This window comes from Camelus dromedarius, chromosome 3 (genome assembly GCF_036321535.1).
Source record: "Camelus dromedarius isolate mCamDro1 chromosome 3, mCamDro1.pat, whole genome shotgun sequence".
Taxonomy (NCBI): Eukaryota; Metazoa; Chordata; class Mammalia; order Artiodactyla; family Camelidae; genus Camelus; species Camelus dromedarius.
Window position 1 is genome coordinate 52,579,800 of NC_087438.1, and position 21,600 is coordinate 52,601,399.

Here is a 21,600-nt window from a genome sequence, read left to right on the forward strand (position 1 = left end):
TGCGATAGTGTTGAAGAAGGCAATTGCAGGGTACAGAGAGAAGGAAGTACAGTTGACCCTTCAGCAACGTGGGTCTGAAATGCCCACTTATACCCAGATTTTTTCCCATAGTAAATATTGCAGTAATACGGGATTCCCAGATGGTTGAATCTGAGGATGCTGAACCCTGAATGTAGAGGAACTGCTGATAAGGAGGACTGATTATAAATGACAGGTGGATATTCAACGGCGCAGAGGGTTGGCTCCCCCAACCCCCGAGTTATTCTAGGGTTGGCTGCACTACCAGAAGAGATAAAATGAGGAAAGTCTGCACACTCAGGCAACAGGGTTTTAGGTGGGAAGCCCATCCCTACCATTCCCTTATTACGATCCCATGCAGTGGCAACAAAAAATAATGGATTAGTGGCAACAGAAAAATATAAGGAAAGTGAAACTTTCAGTTTGGGGGCTTTTGGGGAGAACTCAGACCAAAGGACATCTCACATATATTTGATAATCCCAAATATAACTTCTATTTACAACAGAGGTTGAAAACTCACATGAACCAAACAAGTGTACAATAACTGGGTGTGGGGCAGACAAACAGGAAGGCACCACATAAAGGAATTCATGTTCAATTTTTTAAAAACACTGGCCTTGCCAAAGGAAACACAAAAGTTGGCCCCATTTGCATGTCACCAGTTTGCAAACTCTGTTCTACATGATGTTAAAACATAGAACATAAAACGTGTTCAATGGTTTAAAGGCTAAATGAAACATTTTTAGTCTAAAAAGATCTATGGAAAGCCACTTTCATTTTAAAGATGATCAATTGAACAGAAAACGTAAAGTCCTGACATTTTTTTTATCAATGTATTGATAAAGGGGACATTTAAATTCTTCATGAGGTGGTGTCTATTTCACCCTTGGGAAAAAGGAAATACCCTAGACCTCCAGCAACAAGCATGGTGTTTGAACATTGCATGAGTGGGCCTTAAGTGTTTGCTGAATGAATAAATGGGGTTTAAGCAGACTGAGCACTAGCTGGAGACAGAACCATATCCTCTCTTTTTGAGGTTAGAAAACTGAAGGAGTGGACTTCCAGCTCTAACACTCCTCTTTCCCTTCAGGATTTATTTTTAACCCCAATCATCTTTGTAGGAGGCCAAAGACTTCAGCATGATGACCCTCATCTCGTTGCTCTAGCAGAGGGCAGAGAACATGGGCAGACTCCCAAGAACGGTTACTTTGGACTTTGTGACTGGGACACAGGAGCTTCAAGGTCATGCTGATGACTCTTCTATCTCCCTGACTTCATGGTTCTTGAGGACAAAGAGGGGGTGTCTACCTCAGAGAATTGTGAGGAGTAAATAATATTGTGAATGTAAAAGGCTTACTGTAGCACCTGGCACACAGTAAGCGCTCAGTGAGCTGTGGATATTATCGTTTATTATGGGACTAGGAGGTGCAGGAATTTTTTTAAGGGACCTAATTGAGGTGGGGGAGAGGGAGCACAAACTGAGAAGCTGAGGAAAAACAAAATTATTTCAACAGCTGCCTATTAATCATCTTAGAAAAGGTGGAGGTGGATAAATGTCTAAATAAATTAAATTCCACATATTTAAATACAAATCGTTATTTATACATGTATACACTTAAATATGCATGGCGTTCTGGAAGAACCGTTAACAGTCGGGGTTACCCACCAGGGAGTATTTGACCTGGCAACAACAGCTGGGGAAAGACTTTTTAAATGCTTGCCATGTGTCTATATAATCTACTAAAAATTAGCAATTCATTTTTAAATTAAATGCTGCTAGTTTAAATTCTCTCCTAAGTTTTGCTGAATTCGGACAAACTGTGAAATCGGTAATGTCTGCTTTCAGTTCTTACTGTCGGAGCCCTGATACCGCCCCCTAGCGCTTGGCACCCACCACTGCAACTGCTGTCTGCAGCAATAGCAGGGCTCAGTTTGAACCTGTTCTCACTATGACTTACCAGGTTAATACTATAAGCAGTTAACGCATTAAGTAACTGAATTGTTGCCTACTCAAGATACTCCAACGCTTTCACGGTCAAAAATCTAAGCACTGTGAAGCATGCCTACAGTACCTCATGCCTCATTCTTGCTGGACAGGTGAAATAATCATTTTAATTAATATATGCACCCATCATCCTTCCTTTTTTTTTTTTTTTTTCCATTTCAAACTTGACAATTATCTGAAGCAAAGGGACTTTTCTATTCTCTCAGTTTTATCTCGTGTATATAATTTTAGCAATTCAATTTGTATTAATTCATCACTTGCTGCAGTAATTTTCTTCTTTGCATTTGTTGAAATAGAGGCTATTGTTATGCATACAAAATTTCCTAGTGTGCTTTTATGTATTTGGTTAAAAGATTCTGAACTCTATTGCAGACCTCTTAGTTGTTCTTCGGCTATTTACTGTCATGTTTTACATTTTGTAAAGTAATGTTTTCATTATTTTAAAGTCAATCTGTTCTCATAAAGGTATTCTGGAAAATACAGTAAAACATCATGAATAAAATAAAAGCAAGACCTAACTCTACTATTGACAGATAACGACCATTAACATTTCTATTTCCTTCCAGTTTCTCTAATGCCTATTTGGTGGTGGGGTTTTGTTTTTTTTTTTTTAATTGAAGTATAGTTAGTTTACAATGTGTCAATTTCTGGTGTGCAGCATAATGTTTTAGTCTTCCGTATACATACATTTATTCCTTTTCACATTCTTTTTCATTATAGGTTACTACAAGATATTGAATATAGTTCCCTGTGCTATACAGTAGAAACTTGTTTACCTATGCGTTTTTATACATAGTTTTCACGCTGAATTTTGAAGTCTCTAAAATACATCTTCACTGTCATATGTAAATGTTAAATGTTTGTCCTTGTTGGATATTGCAAAGATACTAGAAACTGCAAGGCACGTTTGGATATAAGGGAAGAAGTTTATTTTGAACGTACGCTCTAATGTGAGGTTAGTATTGGATGGACCCTTTCGTAAACGCCATATTTTGTTCAGATACATAACCAGTGGCTGTATATCACACAGGAGATCACACTTTAGGCTGAAGTTCTTCCAGGGCACCAGCTCCTCATTCAACACTCTTGTATCTTTGGCTTTTGACAAATATTTGCCCACTGGATAAAATTCTCAGGGACCTGGCCTGCCGACTTAAGCAGGTAATGGTACATGACCCCAGGCATGAGAGAAGTGAATCAGGGTCAGCGACCCGCTAGAGGAAAAGAGGGGCCGGGCACAGGTAGGTCTGAAACCTGAGCGAGTGCAACATCATTATTATTTTAATTTTACTCCCGGATAGTTTCACCCATTTGGGAGAACTATTTCGATCTCGTCCTCTGCAGGCAGGTTCCCAAGAGCTGCATGCCGGGATAAAGGGCTGGTGGGCGTGCTCCCCGACAGAGGCCCGCGTTGGACCGCGCCGAGGATGGGGAAACCTACCCCGCGCTAGCACTGGGTATAAAGGGCCCGGCTACTTCGGCCGGGCAACTACGAGCTTCACAGGGGGAAACGCTCGCTTCGTCAGTCCGCATCCTTGTTAAGTACCGTCCGGACGCCACGAAGATGGTACCGATTGGGGGCAAAAAGGCCAAGAAGGTGAGTCTGCAGGGGACCCAATGGCACTCTCCATCCCGGCTGAGGCTCTGGGTTTCGACCTACCAGCCCACATACCAGCCTCCGAGAGCTCAGAGGCCCTTGGAGCCCGGCTGTGACCAGAGGGCCCCTAGAACTTCTGCTGCAGGACCCCAAGGCGCCTCTAAGCTCCCACTCCTGCCCCAGGTCCAGAGAGTCCCCTTACCAGAGCGCCCCCTGAAGCTGTGTGACCCCCGACTCCAGGGCGTCCCCAAAACTCCGGGACTCCCATCATTTTCTGAGTCCTGAACTCCAAGAGCACTCCCCCAAGATGCAGCTCCTAGACCCACAGATGCGACTTCCCTCCCGACGCGGTGGGACCCAGGGTCGCCCTGCGGTGTGGTGTGCCCAAGCTCCTCCGGGTCTGTGCCCGCGCCGCCGCTCGCGCCCCTCGGCGTCCCGCACGCGCCAAGGTTCCAACCGTTTCCGCCCGCGCCTTGCCGGGTGCCCGGGGTCTCGGGGTCGCCTCCCTGCAGGGTTCTGGTTGCGCCCGCCAGCCCGCCCTGCCGCAGCCCTAAGACTCTGGCATTGGTTGTCCGATGGTAAGTTTTCACCCGCAGTTTGGTTTCCGCGATCACAGAAAAACGCACTGTGCAGGCCTCGAAAAGACAGTTTAAGAAAAACTAAGCACAATGGCTGTAAGATATTGAGGAAGGGCTGTTAATACGTTTTAAAAACTAAAGTCCAGTAACAAGCCCACCTTCCCCTTAGGACAAGTGTTTCATTCCAGACATTGGGCCCTCGTCTAGTGGTGGGGGTCGGGGTAGGGGTGGAGGGTGGGGCGATGGAGGGGTTGACTGACAGTAGGACTACGGTTAGGAAGAAGGGAAGAGACGGATGGAGGGAGGAAATAATATGCTTGACCCTTGGGTGTCAGGCGCCCAGCCTCGGGCCTGACGGACGGAGGCCCAGAGAATGGCAGGAAAGGAGCCCGAGCCAGGCCAACTGTGTCCCTGCGGCTGTAAGGACCTGGAAGGCCGGTCCACCTCCCAAATTCATTGCCTTTAGAAATAGACTGCACCTGGTTTCTAAAGGGATTCCCGCGTGTCAGTTTAAAAAAGACCTCCATACAACAAAATATTAATTAAATTAAATTTTTTAAATGCTACGCATTCCATGGCCTTACGATGTTGAGAAGGCAATCAGTTACAAGCTGCTCAATTAGGTTGAGAATTTTGGCCAATCCATAAGTCTACTAAAAGATCAGCTGATGTAGATTGGAAAGGATGATTCCTGTAGACATTTAAATTTTTTTATTTGGCTCCATTCACATAGTCATGGATTCTAATCCACTCCCCATACTCAAACTTAGAAAATGAAACATTTTTAAGAATTATTTTAGCAACAGGTGGACATAAGACGGGGGGGAAAAAGTTTCTTCAGTAACCTTGTTTCCATGCCTATGTCATTTATAAAATTTGGACAATAATATTCTGTACTTTTGAGTTTAAAATTAAAATGTGTTACAAAATGAATACATGTTCATTGTTAACAATTAGGAAAAAACACTAATAATAATATCTGCTACATTTTGACGTATATTCTAGTTTATTGTCTAGGCAAATATGTGCTTTTTAAACAAAAAATGGTGTGATATTATACATGTTGCTTTGTAATACTTTTCCACAAATAATATCTTGATCATTTTTTCATAGCACATTCCACTTTTTAAAAAGCCACTTAGCTAGGAACAGAAAAGTCTGAAGTTCAGGTAATTTAAAACTGCAGTATAATCTAAGTGTTTTTCCAGATGTACTTGTTCAATAAATTAATGTACAGCATGGTAATTGAATCACCACTTACTACTCTGCCACCAAGTATCAGATTCTTAGCTATGCTGTACATTAAAATGTTGTGGTACTAAAGTTTGAAAAAAACACACAAAAGTCCAATGAGAGTTGCTAAGTGACTGAACAAAATGTCATGAATTATTTCACCCAAGGGAAAGTGAGCAGCAAGTCATACCTCATTTACTTGACTGTTGCTCATGTTTTTTATCCAGCTGCACTGACCAGCAATATAGCTCTTTTTCTTGTCAATTAGGTCATAATAAATCAAAGTTGTAGTTTTAAGATGTGGCATTTTGACACATTGTAAGTAATCATGACAGTTATGTGGATTTCAAAATTACATGTGATCAATTCTGTATTTTTGTAGTTATCATCTCATGGACTTCTATGCCTGAATGTTTTGCTACCTGGAAGGGCTATTCAAGAACATATATCATAAGCCTCCTATTCTGCTGCTTTAAAGTAAAAATGTCAGTTTTTTTTTCTCTTGAGCACCAGCTGTCAAAATGGCATGGGGAGGAACAGAAAGTGGTCAGGACTTAAGATGCAAAACCTATGAATGCCTCTTACAAATGTTGTAATCCTTGTTGTTATGTAAGCATTTGTTTTATCAACCATTATTGGCAATAAATGGAACAAACTGGATAAGTACATTCCAAGTTATTACTGCACACGGTCTTTTCAGGGCTGTCCCACTCTCCCCATTCCCATTTAAAATCAACTCTAGACACCATTTAAGGATAAAAGAATCAGGAGGCCCTATACACCAAATCTGGGAGACCTTGTGTAAATTACCCAGAGACTCTGGGCCTTAATTCTTTATTTATAAATAGGAAGTGACCTAAATTGAATGTAGGGTACCTTTTCTTTTTAAATTCTATTCTTTGAAATTAAAAAATAAAAGGTTAATATATATGTATAACTGAACCACTTTGCTATACACCTGAAACTAACACAACATTGTAAATCAACTACACTTCAACAAAAAAATTTTTTTAAATAAAATAAATGGTTACACTAGTAATTTCTAATTCACAAAGCCCTTTAAAAATATTAAGTTCAAAATTTATCTATTAATACCAGGGTAATTATTGCATAGTACTGTGAAAGGAATAGGCATGGGGATTGGGCTGGAAATCAGTTTACAAACATTTAAATAAATTATTTACCTATATCTTCACTGTTCTGGTCCTCTCTCACTTTTTTTTTTCCTGAGAAAGGACACAGAAGGTGACAGGCTGTGTCATGGCTGTGTATACTCATGACTTCCTGGACAGCATAACACAGCTGCTATTGTGGAAACTGAATTTTAACTCAAAAGATGGAAGTCTTTAAGTGATCTGACCTCTTCGTGGTAGCATCTTTTCTCTCTTCTGTCTTCACCAAGTATCTTTTGACTTTTCAGTCTCCAAAATGCCTTAATAGCGTTATATGCCACTTCAACTTCTCTATAAAATTTAATCCTCTTTAGTTTATTGATAGAATAAGAAGAAAAACTATCATTCATCATTTTCAGTGTATGTGCTTAAGCATTCACTTGAGGCTTTACAACAAAATCTTCTCTTTTTATTACATATATATATATATATATATATATATATATACACACACACACACACATGTTCAGATTCTTTTCCATTACAGCTCATTACAAGAAACTGAATATAGTTCCCTGTGCTATACAGTAGGTCCTTGCTGTTTATCTATTTTGTATATAGTAGTGTGTATCTGTTAATCCCAGACTCCTAAACTATCCTCCCACATCTTTCCCCCTGATAACCACAGTTTGTGTTTTATGTCTGTGAGTCTATTTCTGAAAGACTCCCACAATTGACACATACACACATACACAGATTTTCATTCTATGAGCATGTTTGTGGTTTGCCTTATCGATAGTCATGAACTTCGGTATAATATATATCCGTATTTTCTGAGAATTCTGAAATCATATTTCTCAAGAATATGACAGCAAAAGTACTAAGTAGAAAACTGTATTAAATACTCAAGTAACTCGTTTTCTTCCTGCCTCGTCTGTAATTTTAGGGCATCTTAGAACGATTAAACTCCGGAGAGGTTGTGATCGGGGATGGAGGGTTTGTGTTTGCACTGGAGAAAAGGGGCTATGTGAAGGCAGGGCCCTGGACGCCAGAAGCTGTAGTGGAACACCCAGAAGCAGGTTGGTGCATAGCTCTATTCTAAGCTCTTGTAAAAAGACCATTATGTTGACCCAAGTCTAGGATCATGCCGTCAAATACATACATTCATGCCACGGTTTCCAAATATGTATTATTGCTTGCTGGGCACTGCTAGGGATGTCAGTATAGATGCACATGTTGGGTGAGCACAGTGGCCCTCCTTGTTGCTGTCACCTATATCTACCTCTTGTTCCCTGCCCCTCACTCGAGGAGTCTAGAACCTGGATCGCTGCTGCTTCTCTGCCCCTTCCTCCCTCCTTCACCTCTCAGTAGCTTCAACATCCATACACATGATCCATCCAGCACTCATCCTACTAGTGCCTTGATCTCCTCCTCATCTCCAGCAAACTCCTCCATTCCCACCTCAGCAACCCACGCCCAGACCTTGCCATCACCAGCAGCTGCCCACCTCCGAAGTCACTAGGTTGTGTGGCCTAGGGGAAGTTACTTAGTTTCTCTGGGACTCCATTTCCTCATCTATAAAACTAAGGTAATACTGACATCTACCTCATAAAGCTGTTATGAGGACTAAATAAATTATATGTAAAGTGTTTAAAATAGTGCCTGGCATATGTTAAACACTACAAAGTATTAACTATTGTTATTATTAACGTGACTGAGTTATTTCTTCTTTCAATAATATTCTTGGTTGTATTACTTAATTTCTGTTAGAGAAATACAGACATGTGTTCAAATCACACCATCTCTAAAATGTACTCAAAGTAAAAGAGCTGTAGTCACACTGTGAAGCCCAGCAAATGTACACAACTTTATGTCTCTGAACAAAAGGAGAGATAATACTGTGTTCTACCCTTAAAAATGAAATTAGTAGGCTTGGGAAGCTAAACCAACAATGGTTCTCAAGTTTTAGTTTCACCATTGGAGCTAATTAAAAATTATAGACTCTCAGGCTCCACTGACTGAGATGTGGTTTCATTAAGTTTGTGAGGGGGTCCAGGGATCTGCATATTATAATAATCGTCCTCAACTGATGGCAAGGGGAACCCCACTTTCAGATGCATTGCATTAAAGTGGTGGAAGGAATACAATAGAATAAATAAGACCTAAGAGCAAAGACTTCAAATGTATCTATGGTTTGTTTCAAATATATCTATATTTGTATCAAATACATCTGCTTGCTGGGTTAAATTCAGAATAAAATATTTCTGGGGCCAACTTGATATTGACAATAATCTACCTTTGCCCAAACTCTGACATGGAGACAAGATACGACTTGTTTAACTGCCAGTTTCAATTTTGTTAGTCATATTTCCTTTTTTTTTTTCATTTTCTTTTTTTTTTTTCATTTTCTTTTTTAAAGTTATACATTAGAGGAGCTCAAGAGAAACTGCTCTGATACTGATTTTTCTTTGATATTTATTGATGCAGAAACAGCACGTTTGAACTCTTGGCCATCTGTGTCTCAAATATTTCAAGCTTACTTAGTTGTATTGAGCATTTGCTCTCCTTTTTCTTCTGGGAGCTCCATACTTGTCAAGAATTAATGAAAACTCCATGACGCTGAGTCATTAGATTTAATTCTTGCTGCTGCAGACTGAAATCCCATCCATTCAGCTCTACCAGCGCCTAGTTCAAACTCTGTCAACCACAGTGGACTACAGGATGCATCAGGAAAGACAAAGCTCCTGCCTGTAATGCATCTTCATAGAACCATCTCATAGGACCGTGGATGGAGTTAGTCTTTTTCGGGGGTGAAAGGGGTTTTAAAACATTTATGCTCTAAAAGAGCAGTGGTCAGTTACATGCTATTTTTTGCAAATGAACTTGTTTCTGCAGGTGCTTTTCTGCAGAAAAACTAGCACTAATACAGACCCTAAAGTTTCCCTGCAAGCTGGATTGTACCCCAAAACTTTTTTGGAGGACTTGTGTCTGGACTTCATTTTTTAATGCTGAAAGCAGTGAAGAAGGGGGGAGGGGTCATGCTACAGGTCTACAATCCCTTGTCTAAGCCCTTTTGGGACCAAATGTGTCTTCGAATCCAGAATTTGAGGGAATTTTAGAAAGTTAATATATACATATTACATAATATTACATAACACTCGTTAGGGTCTGAAGTGCTCCCTTACCACCCCCATCAAACACATGAATACCCTTTTTGCATCAAAATATATGACTACCCACACTAAATGGGGTTCAATTATAAATATCTCCACATTAGTTCAGATCATATTTTGTAACCAAATGATTTTCTTGCAAGTTTGTTATCCCACTGAAGAAATACTGCAAAATTTCACTTGATCTTTTAGAATTTACTGTGGAATTCCAAACACTTGCATTTCTCAAGTAACTGTACATGGGCAATATCTATAATATCTAACTATGCTCTGTACATATATATCTGCGGTATGGACATACATACACAAATAACTTGGTACCACTTAGCTTCTATGATGCTAAAATAAAACTAGTATAATGGAGAGTTTAAAGTCATAAATATAATTAATTAGTATAGGTTTTGTCATTGTCATAGGGACGGGTCACAGCATATTACTGGTTAAAAGATGAAGACTCAGAGTTTTGTGATGAGAGGAAACCAAAAATAGAAATGGAAAGGATCGCCAGAAACACACCCATGTCCTAATGATTTCCTAGCCTCTAATTTAGTTGCTCTCAGACCTTTGGATTTTATGGGCCTCTGAAATTTCATTTTTCTCTTCTTTTTTATTAAAGGGCCTCTGAAATTTCAAAATAAATTTTAGAGGTCCAGTATAGGACTGCTGATTTCTTGCTTTGCTCAATTACTTCTCTTGACAAAAACAAAACACCATCTAAGCCTCACTATCAACTTATAAAAAGAACATTCTTCTGCTCTCTTACAATGGTGATTCCCAAGAAAACTGAAAATAAAAATCAGTAGAGGAATCTAAAAAAATTGCCCGTGCCCTACCCGAAACCAATTAAACTAGAATATATGTGGATTTGACACTAACATTCATAATTTTTTAAAAGCTTGCAGGATATTTAATGGTTTCCCAGGGTTTAGGGCCACTATTTCCAAGCAAAGGATAACTCTTTAAATTGAATACATTTGATTATATGGGAAAAAAAATTCCCACCATATTTCCTTGAGCCAATGAAAGCTTTGCCACGTGGTATTCATCCATGGACCTATGCTTGAGAACCTTGCTCCAACTCTTATTCCACTCTGCTACCAGAATTATCTTTCGGAAACACTGAGCTAATCACATTAATCAGTTGGTTAAAAACTGTTGATGTTTCCCCAGCACCTATGGTCTAGAGTCTAGACTCCTTGGGATGCCATGCGAGGCCGTGTGTACTGTCTGCCAGCCCACCTTTCCAGCTGCATCTCCCCCAACTTCTCCAGCATGTCTTCAACTCCAGCTGCTCGGGCAGCTTGTCATTCCCCCCAAAGCCAACCCTGTTCCTGCCTCCTAGTCTTTGCTCAGGCTGTTCCCTCTGTAGGGAATACTCTTCCCCACCTTCTCTGCCTGGCAAAAACGCTGAGATGGTTCCCTCTCTGTGGGACCTCCCTCTTCTTTCATCCAAAGTCCATGGCAGAGATAATCTCTTCCTGGCAAGAGGGCCTAGATCCACCTCTCACTGGCTCCCAGGGTGTGCAAATGCCAGGCAACCAGGAATATAAGCAGATATTTTCATATTTTTTAATCCAAGAGCCTTCCAAAAACATTATGGGCTCTTCAACTGATAGCAGTTAATATCTTTCTTTCCTCATTCAATCTCTCAGTTCGCCAGCTTCATCGAGAGTTCCTCAGAGCTGGATCCAATGTCATGCAGACCTTCACCTTTTATGCCAGTGAAGACAAGCTGGAGAACAGGGGAAACTATGTTGCAGAGAAAATATCCGTGAGTAACATCGCACTAGCACGCTCACGACAGAGTACCCACATGTCATCACCAAAGCTCTCGTAGAGAAAATTGTTGAGCCTCTTTAGAGTTTTGTTTTAAACACCACAGAAATTAGGTATGTGTGAATAACATTCTTACGTTTTCAGCTGGAGTCCCCCAGATGAACAGAAAGGCATTTAAGGAAGTAGATCAAAGAAATATTTCACTATTAGTGATTCTCCCAGTCTCGACTAAGTTGCTGAGTGAGTACCCTTAGAAATTCCCAGAGCTTAGGTATTAAAAGATACCGGCTCCTTTTATGTCAAGACTTTTGTCCTCTCACAGATCTTTGGGATAATGTAACGTCTTAGATACTATCATTAGATTTATTTTTCGTCACTGTTATTGGTGGTGCTATTACTGCAGATTGCTCAACATGGTAAAGCATTGAACTAGTCCATCACTGTCATTTTCTGGAATAATATCACTCTTGTAACAGACAACTGAGATGTAGGCATCTGACTAGCAATTTTGCTTCAATTTCACATGAAAACGTAGATGTATCATATATTCACCCATTTTAGGGGCAGAAAGTCAATGAAGCTGCTTGTGACATTGCCCGGCAAGTAGCTGACGAGGGAGACGCTTTGGTGGCCGGAGGCGTGAGCCAGACACCTTCGTACCTTAGCTGCAAGAGCGAAACTGAAGTCAAAAAAGTCTTTCAGCAACAGTTAGAGGTCTTCATGAAGAAGAACGTGGACTTCTTGATTGCAGAGGTAAACAGATACGATCAAAGATGAGACAAGTTGAGGGGAGGGTATAGTTCAGTGGTAGAGCGCATGTTTAGTATGCACGAGGTCCTGGGTTCAATCCCCAGTGCCTCCATTAAATAAATAAATAAATAAACTCAATTACTTCCTCCCTTCCTCCCCCAAAAAGCAAAACAACAATAACAACAACAAAAAAAAATTTTTAATGAAGTAAATGAGAAAAAAAAAAGAAGATGAGACAAATGCACTTAGTACATTTTCTCTTCCTTTTGCTCATGAGGACCCTGTGAGATCAGGTGCCAGTCACGACCCATAGTAGTGATATTTAGTTTTGGAATCTTTTTCCAATTTAGGGCTTCTACTATATGTGATTGAATTAATCCAATATAGTGTTCTTCAAACCTTTGGACTGCAGTTCATAGTAAGAAATGACCTGTTCTGTTTTGCTTAAAAAATGCTACTGGGTCACAACCCAGAGTTTGAAAAACACTCATCTATGGATAATTGAGTTAATGCCCAGTAGGATAAGTTTTCAGATTATCTGGGGAAAAACAAGAATAAAAGTCCCTTGACTTGAACTTATTTCAGTATTTTGAACACGTTGAAGAGGCTGTATGGGCGGTTGAAGCCTTGAAAGCATCTGGGAAGCCAGTGGCAGCGACCATGTGCATCGGCCCAGAGGGAGATTTGCACGGTGTGACCCCTGGCATGTGTGCGGTGCGCCTCGTAAAAGCAGGTGATGATGGATTTTGATTGGTTTGCAATTAGTGAGTCTTTTAAAAGGACATACAAATTCAGGTCCATCTATGAATCACTGTATACTACTTTTGTCACAGGAAAACCACTCATTTGCTTTTTTAGGAATATTGATAATATCGTTATTGAGTCCCAAAGTGAAAAATGTTAAAAAAAAAAAAATACACACACACACACCAGTCTTTTCAAAGGGGCAACTAGACCTATGCTGAAGGTTTAACACCTAGAAATGAGAAGGATTTTGGTACACCAAAAGGAGCATTAGGAAAAATTTTATTTTATTTTAACCTTATCTCAAGTCAAGGTCTTTCAACATTAATAACTTTGAAGTCAGTTACCCTCTTTGCCAAAGTGTTTCCATTCTCATAAATTACTGGTCTGCTTTACTTTTTGTAATTGGTATAATAAATCAAAAAATCCTTCAATATGAAATACTGACCACCTAATTGATCTTTTTATGTGATTTCCATTCCTAATACTGGGTTTCATTTCAATTAGGGAAAATTCACAGACTGTTTTCAAAGATGCCTTATTTTAAAATTGAGGACTAATAGCTCAGTGTCCGTGGAAGAGTCTGATTGACTCTCTGGAGTAGAGAGATTTGGATTGGCTAGTTGTTTAATTTCTGATCTGGATCCAGCTCTTGATGTGATTCATGAAAGTCACTTCCTACTCATCATTAACAATTATTAGAGTTAGAAACAAAATTGTAGAATCCTAATTTTTTATTGCAGATATTAAAAAATGAGGGGAGAAGCCAAGTTAATGTGTTCAGAAAGATCAGGAGGCCCTCATCACCCCAGTTAATTGGCAGGGATTCCTGGCCTGTATCCAATCCTTCGCCTGCCAATCTGTTCACAGGAAGTGGCCACCCAGCTTGATATCACTGTGCCCTGTTTATATCCTTCACAGAACTTCCTGGTTATCATATTTATGTCTTCAATGCCTGGTTCTCTCCCTAGACTCTAAGATCCCAGAGGGCAGAGACTACCTCTGCTTGGCTGAGCACTGAGTACCCTGTGCCTAGCATGGCACCTGGCACAGAACAGGTCCTTTATCAATATCCATTTAATAAATCCAGTCCATCTTCCACTGTTAGCTCACCCTCCATGTACCCTTACATAGTCATCCCTACCCTCTCAGCAACCAGGACACTTTCTATTTATACCACACACTTGGAGTATCCTCAGATGACATTTTCTCATTTGTGAGAATGCTGACAGAGTTCTGCAATTACACACAGTTAGAAAATGCTGGGTTAAACCAAGTTAAGCAGATCTCTTTACTGCAGAACTTCTCAGAGCTTTTGATGTGTTCATGTATACTGGCAGTCTCTAGGAAGGGTATAGTAAATAGCTACTGCCTAACGTAATTGATCATAGAACCTCATTCTCATAGAGCAAACCTTGGGAAGCCCTGTGCTAAGTTATAAAATCCTCGGTGTCCTATATTTACATATCTCCATCACCCCTACCAAGGACCTTTATATCTAATAGAATCCAGTAAATAACCAATAGATTAATTCATTCGTGTAATAAAGTCAAGCAAGGAAAGAGAAATCCTGGCAGCAGACTATCCAAAACAAGGTAGTCATGATCCAAGTGACTGTATCAGTCTGGAACCCAAGGGAAAGGTCAGGGTTAGAGAGAGAAACGTGGGAGAATTCTGGACATAGAAGATATTGAAAGCCCTGGGGCTGAAAGGAATTGTAGATGCAGAAGAGAAGATGGCTCAGTGGGATCCTGGGACCCAGCAGGATTGAAAGGTTCAGCCTTGAGGAGGGATCAGCACAGAACTCTCAAAAAAAAAAAAAAAAAAAAAAAAGCAGCTGAGAAGGTAGAAGCAACACCTAGAGAGTGTGGGAAGTTCTCAGAAGCCAAGGGAAGGAGAATACTGATGAAGGAGAGAGAGCCACTAGGCTGAATGTTGCTGAGACGTTGAGTAAGATAAGAACAGAGAAGCGATTTGGACTTGGCAAGACTGAGACCATCGGTGCCCTTAGCAAAAGCTGATTCAGAGGAACGATGGGGAATGAGGCCTGATGGGAACAAGAGTGAAGAGCCAACTGCAGACCCAGCCCAGTGAAGACCACTGAGACACCTGCCAGTGAACACTGGATGCCACAGCTTCCAGCATCAGCCCTGCTGCTCCTATAATCTGGACGTTGGCCTCACTCTCTTTGTAGCCAGAATCTTTCCTTTCCTTGTTCTTGGTATATCTATATCCAACATACAAAATCCTAGGCCATGAGTTCATCCAAAAAGTCCTTTTTGGAGATGGAAGCAACCCAAGTATCTAACTAATGAATGGATAAACAAAATGTGGTATAAACATACAGTGGGATATTATTTGGTCATAAAATGGAATGAAATTCTGACACATGCTACAACAGGGTTGAACCTTGAAAACGTTATACTAAGTGAATGAAGCCAGTCACAAAAGGACACATATTGTATGATCTCACTTATATGAAAGTTTCAGAAAAACTTTTTTCTAAATTACATTGTGCTGTTATGCCCAAGAAACTTAATGATATTACTAAATTGACCTGATGAAAGGGAACATTGATTTATTTCTCAGGTGAGTGGTACAGTAACCACATGTGCAACGGAGCAGCTGGGAGTTTTGAAAAATTATCATGTTATGTAATACAGTGTCAAAGAGGGAGAAAATGATTACTAAAATTTGAAGTTTAAAAAAACCCTCTAATCATGATTTTTTTCCAAAAAAAATGGACAGCCAAGTGTGCATAAATGACACTTCAATTATATCAGACTCTTCAAAGCACTTTTCACAGAAAGCACATGCTGCCTGTTAGGAATCATTCTTGCCCAAGGGTAGGGTAAGTTCGCAGGGACCAACGGCTGTACTTCCAAGGTCACCGCGCCAGTAAACACTGGTGACTGAGAGGAGGGTAGGGCCCACCGGCACCTGGCTCAATCCCTACAGCTTAGATGTGCTTCCCACTTGCAGGCGCTTCTGTCGTTGGCGTGAACTGCCATTTCGACCCCACCATCAGTTTACAAACAGTGAAGCTCATGAAAGAAGGCTTGGAGGCTGCCGGACTGAAAGCCCACCTGATGAGTCAGCCCTTGGCCTTCCACACCCCCGACTGCGGCAAACAGGGATTTATCGATCTGCCAGAATTCCCCTTTGGTAAGACACAGACCTCAGTGTCTTTATGTTTGACAAATTCCAAATACATCTCTAGCCATAGAGCTTTGTCATGGTAAAGTAATGGCTTCGTATCTCATCTCTTGCCCCCAGCTTCTCTCCTTGCAGCCAAAAACTTTTATTAATTTTTTGTTATTTTCTCCCTTAATTTCTTTGGTTTCTTTTGGGGGGGGGGGTGTGATTAGGTTTAATTAATTATTTTTCTTTAAAGGAGGTACTGGGGTTTGAACCCAGAACATGCACCCTACTCTACTGCTGAGCTATACCCTCCCCCTGCCTAAAAATTTTTAAATTAGACTTTAGGAAAAGACATGACCAGCAAGCAAAAAAAAGACCTTTGAACTTAAATGTAAAATCAAAAGTAAATCAACTCCTCAAAAGGCAACTGATGGGTCACACTTCTACAGTGGTACCAAGGATGTCCTCCTGGATGAGATCAGTGAAGATTTTGGTTCTGGTTCCAGCTCTTTTGCTAAATTGCATAACCTTAGCAAAATTCCTTCATTTGTCTAGATCTTAATTTTCTCATTAGAAAATATATTATCAAAAAATAACAAGGTTGGACCAGGTTATCTCCAAGATACTTTTCTTCTATTTTGAATGTTGCTCAGATATTCTAGCAATATCTGAGTTTGAGGGGCAGAGGGAAGTTGCCATCAGAGGGTTACTATGTAACAGACTGGAATGAAGAGCCCAAGCAGGTGAAGTGAGGAAATACTTGCAGTCTGGGAAGAGGGACAAAGCATGTGTGGGAAGTGGGGGTGAGTCTCTCTGGAGAATTAAGCCACAGGTGAGCAGGGCCAGAGCCTGATCAGCCTCCTATTTCATTCTAAGGTTCTTAAACCATCTTCTAGAGGGACTCTTGGAGAAGTAAGCTATTGTAAAGAAACTGGTCTAGAAGAACCTTGGGAGAAGGATGGCAAGGCATTGTGGTATTTATTGCTCAAGGACAAATTACTGCAAACTTAGTAGCTTTAAACTATAAACACTTATTACATCTCATAGTTGCTCTGGATCGTGAATTTGGGAGCCACTTAGCTGGGTGGTTTTTGCTCAGAGTCTCTTAATAGGTTGCAGTCCAGACCTTGGCCAGGGTTACAGTCACCTGAAGGCCTGATAGGAGCTGGGAGGTCTACTTCCAAGCTCCCTTAGATGGCTGCTGGGAGTCAGTGTCAGTTTTTTGCTGCCTGTTGGCTGGAGGCCTCAGCCCCCTCGGCTCATGGGCCTTTCCATTGTGATACCTGAGCTTTCTCACAACACAGCAGCTGGCTTCCCCTGGGGTGAGTGTTCCAGGAGAGAACAAGGCAGAAACCACAATGTCTCTTATCACCTAGCCTCAGAAGTCACATATCATCCCCTTCTGCCATCTTCTGGTCTCATAGACCAACCTGATGTAATACAGGAGGGTCTACACAAGGGTGAGAGAACATCAGAGGGCAGAGGTCACTGCAAACCATCTTGAAGGCTGGCTATCACGGCATGTAAACTGGAGATGTAAACGCAAAGTAGCTAATAGTTTTTAAGAGTTGAGAACTGAAATATTGTAACTTATTTAATTCATTGAAAATTACCAACTTATTATAGCTGTTCATTTTAAATCCTTTTTTTTTTCTTAATTTAAGCATAATGTCATTTATTACAGGACTGGAGCCCAGAGTTGCAACCAGATGGGATATTCAAAAATACGCCAGAGAGGCCTACAACCTGGGGGTCAGGTACATAGGCGGATGCTGCGGATTTGAGCCCTACCACATCAGAGCGATTGCAGAGGAACTGGCCCCAGAAAGGGGATTTTTGCCACCAGCTTCAGAAAAACATGGCAGCTGGGGAAGTGGTTTGGACATGCACACCAAACCCTGGATTAGAGCCAGGTAATAACCTTCAATTACATGTGCCCAAACAAACTCATTTAGATTATGAATTCATCCAAGTGAGGTCATTACAAAGAATGTAGCCGATTTGCTGTGTAATGATAAAGAATCAGTTACCCTCTTTAAATTCTCCCACAGAGATGTTTATAGCATAGCTTTATGGAGTGATTTCTGGAGAAGTCTTTAAGAATACAGAATGTAAATAATGTAGGTTGCGATACAATGTGATTTCACACTCTAGGAAAGCAGCAGCCATGCAGTGGCCACTGACACTGGCTTCGTTGTTGAGGTTGAAGTATAGCAAGTATCACTTGCCTGTCCTGTGCCAGGCACAATTCTTGGAGCTGGGAAGACAGTGGTGAGTAAGACAGGAAAGGTCTGTGCTCTCAGAGCTTACATTCCAGTGGGGAAGATGAACAATAAACAAACAGATTTTTCACAGCAGGCGATGTGCAGGGCGCTAGGAATACAGAAGCGAAAGGCTGTGGTCCCTGGCTCAGAGAACCTCAGTCTACTGGGGAAAATGGAGGAGAAAGCAATGGATTGCACTGTAGTTAACTGCCTGAGCAGAGGCGTGGGCACAAAAGTAACAATGAAAGGAAGAGAATAACTCTCTCTGCCGAAGAGATATTTTAGAAGAAGGGACATTTTGGCTGGACTTTGAAGTGCTAAATTGGCTCCTGCAAGATCAAGAAGGTGGGTATGGGGGGATGTACCCCAAGCAGAGGGAGCCGTTCTGCTCTGTTCAGCCAACATTAATGGAGCACAACTATGTGAGACACTGTTGTGGACGGTGAGGTAGCAAGCTGGGCAAGGCACAGGCCTGTCGGCGAGGAGGTAACAGTCTGGCAGGCAGCAATAAACAGCTAAGTTCAAACTGGTTGCCTAAGTGTAGGATGAAGGTACGTGTAGGCGCTGTGGGGTCTGCGCGAATGGCCCACGGGGGCTGAAGGCAGGGGTGCTGGTGCAGCATCTTTCAGAGCGCTGACGCCTGAGCTGAATTTTAAAGGACGAATTGCATTGCCAGACAAGGGAACAGCCTAGAGGGAAGCACTGAGAGGTGGAAAGAGAACAGTTGCTGAGAAACTAGGAGCTTGAGAATATCGGATTCTGAAAAATGAAAGGAGGTGGAGGCAGGACCCGCAGGGTGAGGTGCGGAAGTAATTCCGGTCTTTGGGACCATCTGCAGGCGTGGGCTCAGCTGGGTCCAGAGGCAGAGTGCGGGCAAATGAGGCTGGGGAGGCAGGGTTAGCTGGATAGAAAATGCCCCTGTTCCAAAGCCTTAGCTTTTGAACCAATGGGGTTATTAAAATAAGAAATTCGAAGTAATTTTAGACCTACAGATTCTGGGAAAACCAAAAAAAAAAAAAAAAAAAGGATAACTGTGTTTGGGTGGACACACTCTCAAGAGTCCAGAGATGGCTCATGGCAGTGTCCTAGCTCACAGAACTAGACACTTAGGGAGAAATCTACCGCTGTGTGTTTTGTTCGCCCAGGGCCAGGAAGGAATACTGGGAGAATCTTCGGATAGCCTCAGGCCGGCCATACAGCCCTTCAATGTCAAAGCCAGATGCCTGGGGAGTGACCCGAGGAACAGCTGAGCTGATGCAGCAGAAAGAAGCCACAACAGAACAGCAGCTGAGAGAGCTCCTTGAAAAACAGAAATTCAAATCTGCCCAGTAGCCTCAGCAGAACCCATTTTTAGTGACTTCCTGTATTTTCAGGCCGGAGTTCCAAAAATAAGGAGAGGATGGTTTCAAGGCAATGCTTATCTGAATGCCAGCCTACACATTAAAACTGATACTAGCTGAACAAAACAATTACATACAGCAAGCAACCGTTTTTAAAAGTATATATTTAGAACTTGGGAGCAAAAAAGTAAGAAGTGAATCTTAAACAGGTTGACTAAACATCCACCATGAATATGGTATTAAAGAATTCACCGTATCCATGGAAAAGTAATCTGGATGTTAATTCCACTTCAAGAAGTTTGCAGGCTAGTAAGGAGGAGGAGATGTGAGCTGTCATAAATGGTTCAGCAACCAGACAGGGACAAAGTGATATAGGAAAGTGACTTCCAAGGTCTTTTGAACAAGACCCTTCATAAGAAACACAACTTACATAATGAACTAGTAAAGCATGTATCCTACAACCATTGAAATAAAATGTTTTTTTTCTATCCCATTCCTTTCTGTCCTATTTCATTAATAAAATATGCTGGTTGAGTCCGATCAAATTGATTTTATGACCCATTAATGGGTTATTTTGACACACAGATTGGAAAACAGTGCTATGGGACACTTCAGATATGGGAACTTCGCTATTCCTTTTAAGTTTCTTCCTAGGAAATCAGGCCTTGATCAGTAAGCACCCGAAGTTCAGAGTCCTGCAGTCAGAGTTCCAGAGCTCTTCCCTCGCTTTCATGACACAAAGACGCATTCAGATCAATGAGAAGGAGTGAGAAGGAATTGGTACCCTGTCTCTCCTTCCTGCCCTAGGCTAGATCCACCTAAAAGCCTCCAGTCAGTAAGGATGGGGAGTACTGGGGCTTGTGTCACTTTGGTAGCTTTAAGGAAAAGTATAATAAGAAAAAGAGATTCTCCAGACTCTACCCAGGGCTCCTAGATTGAGAACTATATTTTTACCTAGTAGTATCTACTCTGAAAGCTCAAGCCTGAAGATGCAAGATCATTAGTATAAACATGGCTGTTCTTAACGTATTCTGAAAGAGTTTATGCTTCTTTCTAAACATTCTTGGATTGGTGTAGCTGTTTTGAAATAATTTCTTCAGCTATTAAAAAAAGAGCAATGAGATTATCTTGGTTATATTTGATTCTGATTTCTGTTCTATAATTTGCTCAGTCCTAAGTGAAATTTCTATACCTCAGTTTCTATTTTTAAAAAGTAAGACTACCTTTTTGCTTCACAAGTATGCTAGAGTTTTAAAGGAAAAGGCAGCAGTATTTAAAGGGAAAGGAAACTTCCAGAATTTTCTTACTAAGAGAACTAGAAATCCACCTCTTATCCTCCAAAGCACAGAAATAGAACAAAAGAAGTACAACGTTCAGAGCTTGCATATGGCTGAGGTGAAATAAGAGGAGAGTGAATATTACTTTTTTTTTTAAATGAAGTTGCTATCTACTATTTCTTACAAATCAGGTTCAATATTTAATATTTTCATACATAGATGACAGAAACTTTTATTTGACCTACTGTTCTATTACTGTGTAAAATACATGCTCTTCTAATATTCTTTTCAGAACTTTATTGCCACACAAAATGTTGTAATCTCTAATTATTCTTACATCCTTTGATTTAAAAAAGACTTCCCTCAAAAAGAAATACATTGAAGATACGCAGGAATGGAAATCTATGTCAACACTGCCTCCTAGTGGCACATTTCATATTTTGGAAAAAAAATTTATATTCATCCCATTAAATGCATTGATTTTATTTCCAGAAATCTTGTTCACTCAAAGGGAAGGCTCCTTAAATACCTATGAGTTTCTTTATGTTAAATTTCTCACACGTAAAGATATTTTTATGGAATCACAGCCTG

General features: G+C 40.9%; 1 protein-coding gene across 1 annotated transcript; it reads left to right on the forward strand.

The window, feature by feature from the left end:
• The first annotated feature begins 3,387 nt into the window (after positions 1–3,387).
• On the forward strand, positions 3,388–20,270 carry LOC105084827 (betaine--homocysteine S-methyltransferase 1). The gene is made up of 8 exons (XM_010975037.3): positions 3,388–3,621; positions 7,491–7,623; positions 11,370–11,488; positions 12,055–12,246; positions 12,829–12,976; positions 15,970–16,152; positions 17,813–18,041; positions 19,538–20,270. The coding sequence occupies exons 1-8, from the start codon at positions 3,589–3,591 to the stop codon at positions 19,722–19,724; spliced, it is 1,224 nt and encodes a 407-aa protein (XP_010973339.1). The 5' UTR covers positions 3,388–3,588; the 3' UTR covers positions 19,725–20,270.
• Positions 20,271–21,600: the final 1,330 nt, after the last annotated feature.